Genomic DNA, 14,664 nt, shown 5'->3' with positions numbered 1-14,664 from the left:
ATAAAGGTGACTTGACTTGAACATATTATAATTGTGTGGTTTCAAGGGATATTTGTCTAAATGAGTAAGAGATAAGAAAATGTCTCCATTTCAAGAGTTTTTAACTTCACAGGATGATGTTGTGAAGCAGACACTTTCTATTGCTTGTGCTTTGGTATAATAACACTTGTTGGATTTGTACTGGTCAGCCGAAGTCTGAGCATTGACAATTACGCAACTAAGATTACTCAATACTCTGACTCTGCTCTTCACTGGCTTCCTTAGTCAAACTCTAAGACTGAGAGAAGACAGTTAAAGGGATAGTTCACTTTGAAATTCATTTTTGGTATGTGTTGGCTTACCTCAAGGGCATCCAAAATGTAGGTGTCTTTGTTTCCGCAGTAGTTTCAATTTTGATATTTTTAGGTCAAACCGTTCTTGTCTGTCAGTCATATAATGCAGGTCTATGGTCACCACCTCAAAGAGCATGCACAGAAAAGTCCAAATTAAACATGATTTAATGACTCGTAAATGTAAGTACACATTGATGGCCTAAGACACGAAACGAGCGGTTTGTGTGAGAAAACGAACAGTATTTATCGTTTTAACCTCTTGTAAACACAGCCACGTCCAAGTGATCTGAGGGCGCGGGCGCTTCGGCCTTTTCCGGCAAGCGCCGGAAAGCGCCGGAAGTGATCTCTCGCGCGTGTACATCACTCATACAATTGTTTTATTTTTTATTTTTTTTTAGTGTTTTCTTTTACGACGGTTTAAACATCCCGGATAAGCGCAAATTAGTACCATTTTAATTAGCCGTCTTACCTACAATCTCTGTTCTGTGTAAACAATGAGTTACGAACACGCGCGAGAGATCACTTCCGGCGCTTGCCGGAAAAGACCGAAGCGCCCGCGCCCTCAGATCACTTGGATGTGGCTGTGTTTACAAGAGGTAAAAACGATATAATGTGTAATAATGCATATGTGCATGCTCTTTGAGGTGGTGACCATAGACCTGCATTATATGACTGACAGACAAGAACGGTTTGACCTAAAAATATCAAAATTGAAACTACTGCGGAAACAAATGGCGCTTTTCCATTACCAGTACCAGCTCAACTCGACTCGACTCGCCTTGGCTCGCCTCGACTCGGCTCGCTTTTCGCTCCGTTTTCCATTGCAGAAAGTACCGCCACAAATAGTACCCGGTCGTCATAGCGACGCATTTCGTTCCTCGTTGCCCCATCAAGCTCTCGCTGGATCCTCTTTTCGGCAACCAAACAAAGGAACGTCTGCACCTCCTCGTTTGACCACGGCGTATTCTTCCGAGTATCCATAATAATAGTAGTAAGTTTAGTAACTATCTCTGGCCAAACTATTTAAAAATGGCAGGGTTATTCTGGATACTCCATCTGGCGCGTGCAATGATGACGCAGATTCTCTGTGACCAATCAGCAGTCGGCATTGTTTTCACGTCACATTTTAGTATCGGCTTAGCTCGCCTCAGCTCGCTTAGAACCTCGCCGGAGGTGGAACGAAAAAAAGTACCCGAAAGCAGGTACAGGTACAACTTTTACACAGTGGAAAACCAAACAAAGGCGAGTCGAGTCGAGTCGAGCCGAGCCGAGGCGAGCTGGTACTGTGTAGTGGAAAAGCGCCAATAGACACCTACATCTTGGATGCCCTTGAGGTAAGCTAAAACATACCAAAAATTAATTTCAAAGTGAACTATCCCTTTAATAGAGTGTTGGGTACCAGAAGGGTTTTACTGGTTTTGGACACCAGAACAAATGGATATCTATTGACAGGAGCCAGCAGCATCCAGGATCGGATTTGTTATGTATGATGCAGAGATCCATCCAAACTGGGTGTTCTAACTTGTTTTTAATGCATTGCTTTGAAGTTGCAAAGGTTCAATTAATCTTGAATGTAAGCCTATTTTTTCATTCTATGTGTTTGTTTGTTTATTTATTTATTTATTTATTGTCATAATCTTGGCTTATTTATTTTTTTAAAGCAATAGCAATCAATCATCTCATAGGTTTAGATGTCTTTAGCACATATATAGGGATTAGCAATAATGAATCACTGATCATTAATGCAGACAATACTTATTTCACATACCAAACAGAATATAGAATGCAGAAGTTTGAATGGAATTTGTTATTGATAGACTACATGCTTTCTGCAGCAGATGCAACATTTCCTACAGCAAGAGCCCCAACAGAGAAACTGAATCCGACAAGTGATTGGCAGCAGTCGGATGTTGCTGAAATGAGGTGATGTGCTGTGCTGGGGCTCACCACTGATTACACTTGCTAAGGGCATCGTTTAAAACTGCCCTGCTGGCTAGAAGTAAGACAATGCCATCAACGAGTCACACGTAGAGTTTGTGAAGGCTATTTGGAACCCCAGCTTGCTTAATTGAGTGGCTTTACATTGATTTTAGTTCACATGAAGGTTTCCGAACGATCGCAGTCACTAAAACATTGAGGAAGTTGGAACTCAAGCACCAGGATTAACTTTATTTCGATGGTCCACTTAGACATTCTATTAACTATAAGTAACTTTGCAACTAGATGTCAACTAACTCTCATTAGAGTATTAGTCGACTGTCTGCTTAAGATTTGCTAACACTTTATTTTGATAGTCCCTCAATAGACATTCTACTGACTATAATTAACATTGCAACTACATGTCAACTAACACATAACCCTAACCTAACAGTATACTAATATTCTAATGAGAGTTGGCAGACATGTAGTTGCAAAATTACTTATAGCTAGTAAAATGTCTCCAACGAAACCATCAAAATAACATGTATCCAACGTATTTAGCAACACAACATTCTGAAGTCAATGGCATAATCAAACTATAGGTATTGTTAGAGGTGATGTCATAGTCAAATCAGTGGGCTATATGTTGTTGGAGGTGATGTCTTAATTAATCAATGGTTTTGTTGGGAAATCAAGTAGTAGTGTCATTGGAGATTGTCATAATCAACAGGTGTTGTAGATTATACCAGAATCAATCAATATTGTTGTTTGAGAATATGTAAGTCAATTAAAAGTGTGTTATTGTAATAATACTGTAGGTTGGTTTGTGAAACATTGTAATAATGAATACAAAAGATTTGTTTACCAATGTAGATCAAAACTATAACCTGAAAGGAAGTGTGTACCAAGAATGGCGATGAATGCTTTTCTTGTTATTCTGTTGTGTTGACTTGGCAGATGAGTTGAGAAGGTCATAGAGAAAAAAAATCCATATTCAACTGATAAACTGATATCTCTAGAAACAACAGCTATAAAGGGCTGCGCCACTATTGCTCACATTTGCTCACATTTAGAGTGTGTTTTGATTTTTTTTTTTAAAATCCTAAATGGGAAATTAAAAAATCTTTCATAATGTACTCACCCTCATGTTGTCCCAAACCTGACTCTTTTTTTTTTTTTTTTCTGTAGAACATAAAAGATGATGTTGATCGTAACTAATGTGTATTTGGGTGCAACACACCAAGTTTGAATCTCTTCTGAATCCGTTTTGTTGTGCTTCCTCATTACACGCCTAATAACAATTACATGTTTGGTTATTTGGTGGTGAGTAGGTCGTTATTATCTCTTAAATAGCATTCCCACCAGAAATGTTTTCAAATGCCCCCTTTCTTTCTACAGAGTGTGTATTTACACCAAGTGCAAATAGCCCGCCTTGTTGGAAGAGGCTATTTGTACTAACTCCGCCCACTGACGTCTGGTTGGGCCAGACAAAAATCGACACGAGTTCAAATATGCCTTTTGCTGAACTTGCTTTACTCCCTTTTCCCATCACATATATGAGATGAAAAAAATGAGGACAATATTCGAAAAGTGGAAAAAAAAGTCAGGGTTATGGGTAGGTGTAGGGAGGGCTTTATTGTCCCAATGAGATGGCATTTATTTAATAATTTTAATAAATATAATAATTTACACTATATGTTATTATTGCATACCATTTAATGTATAACAACACTGAGATGCAAATAGTATCTGCCACTATACTTTAGGTATAAATATAATCGTACTACTATACTGCAAAGAAAACACTGCTATTTTTGCTGTGTAAATATAATCTATCGTTATTTTCACTTAGTGTAAATATAATCTATTACTATTGTAAATATAATCTATTACTATTTAAACTTAGTGTAAATAGCAGCTATCTATTAGAAATGTGTAGTATTTTCGTATGTAAGAAAATATGCTATTTTCACTTAGTGTAAATATTATTATACTATTGCTATTTAGCTGCTGACTTTTTTATTCTACCTTGCACCAAAAACGTGAAAATCTAGTTACAATTTTTTTTTTTCATTTTTAGAAGAAAAGTAATGACACCTTAGACTATATTTACAAGGTAAGGAACATAAAAATTGAGGCCTGGTTCTTTGCTAGCTAAAGAAAGAAGGCCTGACAGATATCCAGTTGTTGATTTTGATATGGACCCAAATGCACGTTTAAGGTAGCTTTTTAATATTGTCTGGGACTAACAACCGTATTTTCAGAGAATCCCTGCTGTGTGAATGGAATTGTACTGGACAACTAGTTATTTGTCACAAAATACAGTGTGAGAGAGTCATTCTGCATTGCATTGTCTAGCATGTGTTGCAGCCCTGCTCATACCTAGATTTGGCCCAGTAAGAATTTAAAGACATACCTACCAGCAGTGATATTTTAAAATGTCACATCCTTGCATTTCTTCAATTTCTACCTGGTCCCTTTTAGTATATGGATGAATAACTTGGGTTTTTTTTCTAAATGACTCAGCAATTATAGAGGCATCCGCATAAGTGACTTCCAGCAATCCAGCATTTCACTTTTTTTTTTTAAACACTAAAGCACTCAAGTTATAAATAGAGCTCAGATTCAGCAAATGTCTGCCATTAACACAAGCTTTTTAGATGTTTCAGTATTAAGGACTGAATGAACTATGTAAATGCATTGACACTGACACCTCTATTGTCACTTATCACTAAAGCCTTCAGACTTTGCAAAATCGCCTCGGTTACGACAGTATCCTCAGTTCCCTGAAGAGGGAGTGAGACATTGCGTCGAGATGACGCTGTGGGACGTCATATCAGGAAGCTATAAAGTGCACCCAGACCAAACATTGTCAACTTCTTCTGATAGGTTGAAGCAAGTCGATCACAGGCACGCCGGAAGTATGGCTGGGTGACGCAACGTCTCGTTCCCTCTTCATGGAACCGAAGTTACAGTCGTAACCGAGGCGTTCCCTTCCAAGGGAACTCGCGTTGCGTCGAGATGATGCTGTGGGAACGTCTATACCAACGTCACCATAGTGACCAGTGCCTGTCTTGTGTGAAATCAGGCGAGCACAAAAAAGACAGAATTACCTGGGACCCAGGAGTGAAGCCCAAAACTAGGTTGTAAACCCGACGAGTGTGTGCGCATCACACACCTCTTGTAAGGATACCCCTAATAAAAGGCTACAAAGCAGCCATACTCCTCCTGCTCCAATGCACCACGGAGGAAACCGGTTTGTTTCCTGTGCAGGGAGCAGGGATCGTGGCCTCAACAACCTCAGTTGAGAGACCTGAGTCTATGAGTTGGGCCCCCTTCTTTTTCTTTTCTGAGATCAGAGATCTCAGGTCCAGCGTCTTTTTTGATGGTGGAGCATGGTGCGCCGGTCCCCAGTCTTTGCAAGGGGGAGCACGACTCGCCATGCTCTGTTTCTGAACTTCTCGTTTCTGAGGAGTTGGACCTGGTTGGGGCTGGGTGGCCAACAGCCCCGACCCTTGGGCATGGCGGGGAAGGAAGTTATCAAGTGCCTCCTCGTGCCTTTTACCCTCCTGGAATCTACTGACTACAGTCTGACTACAGACTACTTGACAGAGTCGCCGAATAGTCTGAAAGGCGACATCAAGGAGAAATACTTTATCCCTCTCCTTGATGCCAGTGAGGTTGGGCCACACATGTCTCTCCGTAGTGCCCATAGCACCCATGGAACGGCCAATGGCACGAGCCGTTTGCTTGGTTGCATGCAAAGACAGGTCTTTGGCTCAGCGCAGCTCATCAACCACCTCCTCACTGACGTTTCCCCCACTCATGCCCAGTTCTATAAGCAGGTTAGCCTAGTACGCCTGCAACACTGCCACGTACCAGCCTGACCTGCCACCTGAAAACGTTTCCCTACGAACGTAATTCTGCACGGTCTGGAGGGAAACGCAGGATTTTTGAGTGATGATGCGCTGCCAGTGGAGAGGTAGCCCGCGAGCATATCTTCAACCTGGGGCATCATCGTATAACCCTGTTCCTTTGCAACAACGATAGTCAAATAGAGCACAAAGACATGGGAAGAACACTGTTTATACCCTTGATTTAGATAATTCATTATGGAGATCTTGAAAGAAGGGGAGGGACCATTTCTCTGATGCCTCCCCTTGGACACCTGACAAAAATCTGTCGTTTAACTTTGATTGTCTGGGGGTCTCTTGGTCCTGTAGCCAGTCTCGCTGAAGAGTGACTACACAGTGACTACCTCGACTCATCGTAAGATCTATCGTCATGAGAGGAGCGCTCGGAGGCAGTGCACTCAAAATCTCCCCAAGAGAACTATAGTGTCCTCAGCCCGGTCCGAAGAAGTGCCGCAGCGCTCCAGAAGTGGGCTTGATGACCTCACAATCTGGTCAGAGAACAAGAGAAAGGGAAGGACCAGTCACCTGGCCTTCAGCCAGATCGACACGTGAGCCCCATGATCTTGTCATCAAGTGATCAACCACACGTGTTCACAACCAGTCAAATATGTTTTCCCATAGCGCTGTCAGCGCAACATTGAGTGTAGCTTTTGAAAGGGAATTTGTATTTCCATTAGTGTATTTGTGTGTCTATAGATGAATGTTTAAAATCAATAGAAGAGAACACAGACTACATAGCATTTACTGCTAATATTACCAGAGAAGAAAAAAAATAGTGCTTCATTATGCAGTTAAGTTGAAATGTTTGGTTAGGGTAAGACTGTGTTTACTCCACAACAGACATTCTTCTGAATTTAAGTCATTTTGCAAGTACGTCAAATTTTTCTACTAATCCGAACCACCACAAACCTAACAGTCTATACTCAACTAATATTCTAATGAGAGTCATTGACATGTAGGTGCAGCATTACTTATAGTCAACTGAAAGTCTTAAAGGGACCATCAAAATAAGGGAGTTTGGAGGAATGTTTTATCGACTGAGAAAAAAACGTAAATACCGCATCTTCCAAAAATCCCTGAACTCTTTTGTCATTCATACTCCACCTGTAAAACATTATTTGCAGCCCATTTTTCAAATGTGAATATGCTGCTTTCAAAACTGTTAAAACTCAGTCAAAATAGAATAATTGCAAATGTTGTGCATTTCTACAGAAAATACAGGCTATAAACAATCATTGCAGAACATTTACAGTAAAATTAAATAATTTTAAAGTCAATAAAGTTAAAAGGTGTTATTCATATTGTTTTAAAGACATTGGTTTATGTAAAAAAAATACTGTAAACTTAATAGATAAAAGTTCATCATTATTGTAACGGGGTTCAGATGTTATGGGAAGAAGGAGGCGGGAACCGGTGAACATTCAACACTTTAATAATAAAATAAACAAATACAAAATGAAAGTAAAGCCAGCAGCCCCTCACGGTCGACTGCTGGCCACAGAAACAAAACACAACATAAAATAAGGCCTGTTCCTCTCTCGATCTTCACCGTCGTCGCTCCTCCTTTATGCTTCCGCTCCTCCGTGAGAGATGCGAGACCGGTGCGTCTCACAGGTGTCGCTCATTACCACTCACGCCACCGGCCTCGCGCCGCTCTCACGTCACCCGGCCTCGTCCTGCTCGCCACAATTATGATACATATTAACATTATGACTGCTCTCTGTTGACAGGTTAGTGTGTTATGGGTGACAGTGTATGCTGGGTGAACATTTTTGCCAGTGTTATAATTTAATTTAATTTATTGTTGTGATTTGGTGGTTTGAGCAAGATTTGGTGAGATTAACTGTTTGGCCATTCATGTTGGAAATGCAGACAAAACGTCCCCATAAAGATAGCAATATCCGGAATCTTTGTCCTTGTGGGGACATTTTTTGGTGCCCATGAGGGAAACAGCTTATGAATCATTATTAATCATAAGTGATGTTTTTTGAAAATGTAAAAATGCAGAAAGTTTTCTGTGATGGGTAGGTTTAGGAGTAGGGTTAGTGTTAGGGATAGAATATACAGTTCATACAGTGTAAAAATCATTATGTATGTCCCCATAAAACATGAAAAACCAACATATGCGTGTGTGTTTGTGTAGATCAGCACCATCTATTGTATGGGATATCCATGCTGAACCCAGAGTCCTAAGGAAATGCTTTATACCGTTCCCTGATATTTACTGATTAGGTTAGGGTTTTTTTTTTCTCACCAAAAGAAAAAAAAAATCTTCATTTCTACCTTCTCTCTGCCTCTTAGAAGCCTTGAATGGATATCAGGCTCATTCCTTCAGAAGGAAATGCAGAGCAATGGATGCTGAGTCAGGAGCTTCAAAATATTTAACAGTCATGACCACATTTTATCATGAGTGCATCTGGTTTTTAGAAATAATATTATATATCCTGTAATTGGGGAAGCCATGGTTCTGAACACCTAATAAGTGTCTTAGATCTATAAATATGTGTTGCATTGACATTAATCAGAATGAATACCTTTAAAATCTGATATGTGTACCTGTAAAAGGTCCTTAACATTAATAATTGCAACATTAATAATTGCATCACAGTTATTGCTTGGTTGATCCTAACATAAGATAACTCAAGAAAAAAGATGTCTTAGAAGCATCATAACTACATTTCAATGATAGGAATTGCTGCTATTAAAAGTATGTTTCCATATTACTCAAACTCTTTCACAAAAGATTGAGAAAATTTTGAGTCCTTTAAAGATACATGGAAGAGCAGCTCTAAAAGAATGATAATGTTCAAGTAATATATTAATTCAATGCCAGAGGAGCACAGAATAACAAAATGTAGTTTAAACTATGACAAAAAGCAGAAGAATGTAATTCAATGCATGAATTGCTGACAAAAAAAGGAGATTTTCAAAAGGGCTTCATCTCATCTCTTCGTGTCTTACTATGCGTATAGCAATGTAAGGGGAAGAGGTTTTTTTTGCAGTTCCTGTTGGGGATTTTCAGATCTGGCAGACAAATGCAATCTCTGCAGAAATGACTGTTAAAGAGAAAGATGGATTTCCCGCTGCTACGCACATATGACATATCATTATCCGACATCATCCAGAAGCTTGGAGGAATGGAAGAATATAAATGAAATGAGAGTTGATGCAAAGAGAAATAAAGAAATAGCTTTTATCATAGAGTGAGAGACAACGTAGAAAGGAGAGAACATTGTCTTTTCAACATAGGTCAAGTTTATATTAGAGAATTTTGTTTCAAAGCGTTTTTTCACGCTTTTTTATGGTTTGAGGGGAATGGAAATCAGCGGAAGGAAGGAAACTTACACAATGGCAAATTTTCGTTTCACACAGCTCACTTGCTTCCAGAAGGGTCTGCAATTAACAGAGGAAATAAATAAATAACATTGATGTTTGTTCAAAGTTCAAGTTTCAGGCTTCTAATTTGCTCTATTTATTTTAATTTCCATGGGCCCTATCATGGCACAATGCGGCGTCAGGCGCGACACAAGTGTTTTGTGCTAGTTTCATGTTCACGTCCATGTTGTTTAAAAAGCAAATGCTTTTGCGCCCATTTTGCTATTTTGAGGCAACTGAAATAGACCAACTAAAACCTGGTCTAAAGTCAATGGCGCAGTATGTTTTTTGTTATTTAAAGAGCGCATTAGTAATGTGCGCCTATAGGCGGGTCCACAACACAACACCTTTGTCCCGTAGATGGTCTGCTTGCACGCTTTAACCTCGCGCACGAGCAGATCCATTTCCTCTCTGGAGAAGCGTTAAATTTTTCCGCTTGCAAATCCGGCCATGTAAATAGCGAATCCGCCATGGCGTGAACGCAACTGGCTTTTAAAGGGAATGGGAGATGAGACACTGAGATTGTTTTTTTCGCACGTTAAGCCCAAAACACACCCATTACTCATTAAGAGAATAGGGACAACCGTTTTAGACCATGCGCCGGGAGCGACGACCATTTTTTCCATAGTTAAACTAGCAAAAGTGGATTCGGACACGACCTAACTGCACTTGAACCCTGCGCTTTAGACCATGCGCTTAGATCGTTAAAATAGGGCCCTATGTGTACTTGAATTTTAAAGCAATAATCTGAAAGAAAGAAAAAATAGGGGGAATTATTATTAAAGAATCAGAATGTATGGCTTTGTGAACAGATACAGCAGCCAAATTATGAAATATCAGGAAGTTGTTTTTCTTATCACCTGCAGAGCTTAAGAAGTCTCATCTAGACAGCAAACAGACTGACAAATGGATTTTTACATAATCCGACTCACACACTCTGCAATCTTTAGGCTAAAGGTTGAATAAATTCCATGAAAACACAAACATCTTGTTAAGCTTGATGTTGTTTAACCTTTGACCACACACACACACACAGAGACACACATTTGGTGCGGCAGTACAGCTGTGTATCTTAAGATCCTCAATTAGCCTTAACGACCTATGCGTTAAGTTAATTAACCCTGTTTTACCTCAGCACGCTGACTCTGGGTCAGTTTAAATCACAGCTTTGACTCACTGCCAATCAGAACTCTCGGGTCTGGAGCAGGAAGCAGATTCCCTGTAGACCAGCTTCACATATAGACAGGTTAATCTGTGGGCTTCACAGAGGGCCAGAAGTGGCCCTAACTGAAGCTTAGAAATGCTTTAAAGTTGGGTTTTTGATTCATATTATTTTACTTTGTTTAGGTTTGCTTGAAATTGCTTAAATTAAGCAAAAAAATGACAAGATGCCATATTATATCTTGAATGATTTTCATGGAACTATCCAATCGCCAAGTGTACTTCATGACATAATTGAATATATCTATCTATCTATCTATCTATCTATCTATCTATCTATCTATCTATCTATCTATCTATCTATCTATCTATCTATCTATCTATCTATCTATCTATCTATCTATCTATCTATCTATCTATCTATCATCTATCAATAAATAAATAAATAAGATGCTTCGCACTGCAATCAAATTTTCATCTCCAGCACACACTGACAAAGAAAGGGAAGGAATTATCGATTGTTGCTCTTTGCTTCACTCTCCTCTTTCTCACGTTTTACTGAGAAATAGTAAAAACTGTTGTAAAAAAGTAAACAATCTCAACAATTTCTCATTTTACAGTTTTTCTCAGTCACTTTGGTACATTTCTCAGATCAGAATTGAAATTCTCAAAACTACCGTTCAATCGTCACACCATTGTGTCACTTGTGCACATCAAAAAAGCAGTTTCTCATTTCTTTGAACAAGTTGCAAATGCTTTGGTACATCCATGCAAAAATGATTATGTACAATTATCTGCTGTTTACTATATTATCAATAGCTTATGTTATGTTGATCAAAATATATTATAATGGGTCTCTGTTGAATAGTTTAGGCCCCACAACATTTAGGCAGTAGTTCATAGCATACGTCTTTACATGCAAAATGGTTGAACAAGTTGTCATAATATGTCAAGCATATTTATATACATTTCCATTAGACTTTTTTTTCTAAATCTGTCCTGTTCACTTTTTTTCTTTGTTTTCTCTCCTTTTCTTTTCTTTTCTGTATCGCAATGACATGGTCTGTCAACAAATTACAGTACAAACAGTAAAAGCGTAAATGTGAATCTTGTCCAGTCTCTTGCAATCAAACTCCCACATACACTAAGGTGTGTAACCTACAATTTACAATAATTGTCATCAAAACATTATCCATAGTTTACATCAGAACATCCCTCCTGAGTACACTGTTATATTGACAACATGACTAAGCAATTTGACTGTCTTATCCGTACACAATGACACAAGGACTTGTCATTCTGATGGCACTGACATGTTCATTGACACAGGTATTTACTTTTGAGAGATGAACTAAGGAGTTTGAGCAAGAGACTGGCTTTTGCAGGTAATCCATGGTGTTTTGCTATTTGTACGAATTGTTTTGAGAAATGCACTTACTGCTTTGCAAATGTTGAGGACGCTTCGATAAATGTACCAAAGCGACTGAGAAAAAGTGTAATATGAAATCAAACATTTCTCATCAAATTCAAATTATTTGAGCTATATGCTGCCCACGTTACATTACTCTTATTGCATGTCTACAATTGTCTCATTTGACTGTATTTTTTTTGGAATTTTAAGATAATTATGTATAAAAGTTGATGCCTAAGCATAACTGAGAACCCCATTATAACTAAAAAAAATCGGAAAAAATAGGGCACAACGGTCGGCACTGATATATAGCGCCATTGTGCTTCGAGAGACCCGAGTTCGAATCTCGGCTTGTGGACCTTTCCCGATACGTCCCCAGTCGCTTCCTGTCCTCTTTATACTATCCTATCACAAAAAAAGGCAAACTTTATTTTAAACTTTATTTTTTAAAATTTTTGTATTAATTTGACTAAATTTCCCGTGTTTAACCTTTACAGGTGTTTTACCTGTATTTTGAATTTTGAACTTCATTGCGTTGTTTTAGTGTTAATGGAAATGTCCGTAAAATTACTGGATAATGTCCGGGTAATAATTTGCCAGTACTTTTACTGTTTTTATTTTATTTTTTTACAGTGTATGAAAAAACAACCTGAATAAGTCCGAAAACTGCTATGGTGATTTTCCGCAACGTTCCCCTCTGAACCCTTCTTCTATCTCTGGTTATGTCCTGCAGGTCAACTGGCAGCAGGCACCTGTGAGATTGTTACTCTAGACAGAGACAGCAGTCAGCCACGCAGAACTATTGCCAGACAGACGGCCCGCTGCGCATGTAAGAAAGGACAGATTGCTGGGACAACGAGAGCCAGGCCGGCCTGCGTAGATGGTAAGATCATATTTGAGGATCTATTATTCAAAGCACTGTACTACCCTTAAAACTATTACATACCAGTCTCTTTTTTTTAGCAAACCTCTAAAAAAATGACCATGATGTGTATGGTAGGCTGTAATTTCTGCCAGATATTCTCTTATGTATTATAATCATATACAATAAGATAAGATGATTGTGTAATAAATGTTTCTAATAAGTTTCTTGTAAAAGACCAAGAGCATAAATGCAAAGCCATCCCACTGTAGATGAAACAGCCTAAGATATAAAGGCATTGGACAAAACCGCCTTGGGCATCAAAGAATCGGATAAAACGGCATCAGACAAAACTTAAGAAACGTGTCATTCATTATCCATCCAGTGTGTTTCCCTGCCTGCAGCCTGAAATGCTGGGATAAGCTCCAGCCTTCCTGTGACCCTACATAGGACAAGAGATTTGGAAAAATAAGTTTAATTTAAAAGTTTACAAGAAAAAGGCTCTGCAAAATACGGTACGCTGCTATAAACACCACTGGTGCCTGAAGCAGTGTATTTAATTATTACCAAAGGATAGAAGGATTTTTAGAGGTGGGAGTGTTTTTTTTTTTATCATTATTCTTATTATTATTATTTTATTTTTTTGTGTGATATTACTATTTATAATAATATAAGACAAAGAAGATGCATTCAAAAATGAAATTAATAAATGAAAATGACATTGTTGTTGGCATAAGAAGCACTGCACGTGTAACTTTTAATGAACCAAGAAAAATTGCTACTTTATAATATCTGTGGATTTATATCAGAAATTGAGGCACATTTGTTTGCATTTTATATAGTTATTATTCTGCTACTCTTCACACAGTTCTTCTAACCAATTTTCAGCCTGGCACTGCAGTTTATTTCACATTCAAAATGCACTAAAATATATACAATCATACAATGTTTGATTTCCAAAGCAAGAATGACATTCTCTACTGTTTATAATTCACTACAGTATATTTTACATAGTCTATGTTTATATTACAGTTCAAAATATATTACAGTTAAAAAAACAAACAGACTAACACTGTTGAATGACACTGCACTGTGAAGAGTTTCAAAACAGTGACCTAAAAATTGAGAATTTGGTATATATATATTGATATTAATATTCACTACTTAATTTGACACCTGTGCTGGTACAAAACATTTAAAATTGCAATTAAATATGGCAATAATATATTTAACAATTTATCCACCTCAATGTCTACGGTGGTCAAGGCCCTGGATTTTAGCAGTGTATTTTGTGGCAGCTTTTTCTTGTAAACTGTGCATCCTTTTAAATTAAACTCGTTATGAATTACATATTTCTGGTTCGACAGATGCCTCTGACACCTGACATTTTTTCCTGTGACCTGAAATCTTTTATAAAGTCTAAGGAAGTCCTAATACGTACACCATACATGTGACTTGTTGAGAAGACGTGCTATCACTTTTCGAATCGATCAGATGTATGTTTTTTGATAAAACAAACAATTCCATAGAATACACCCGTAGTTACATCCTAGAATCCAAGTCAAGTTCGTTTTAATGTTGTAGTGCTTTTCACAAAATACAGTATATTGTTCCAAAGCAGCTGTACAGCTGCAATGCTTCATAAGTTTGATTTTGTTCCAGATATAAGTGTACAAAAGCAGGACACAG

The 14,664-nt window shown here is 38.3% G+C and overlaps 1 protein-coding gene across 2 annotated transcripts in view; it reads left to right on the top strand.

The window, feature by feature from the left end:
• tafa5a (TAFA chemokine like family member 5a) overlaps positions 1-14,664 on the top strand; it is a 166,516-nt gene that overhangs the window by 88,377 nt on the left and 63,475 nt on the right. For both annotated transcript variants that reach the window (XM_056260381.1, XM_056260382.1), the window contains exon 2: positions 12,847-12,996. In XM_056260381.1, the coding sequence (XP_056116356.1) occupies positions 12,847-12,996 (150 nt within the window). The remainder of the gene's footprint in view (positions 1-12,846; positions 12,997-14,664) is intronic.

This window comes from Rhinichthys klamathensis, unplaced genomic scaffold (assembly GCF_029890125.1).
Source record: "Rhinichthys klamathensis goyatoka isolate OS25496 unplaced genomic scaffold, OSU_Roscu_1.1 h1tg000176l_1, whole genome shotgun sequence".
Taxonomy (NCBI): domain Eukaryota; kingdom Metazoa; phylum Chordata; class Actinopteri; order Cypriniformes; family Leuciscidae; genus Rhinichthys; species Rhinichthys klamathensis.
Note: the sequence above shows the minus strand (reverse complement) of the source record. Positions and strands in the feature narration are given on the sequence as shown.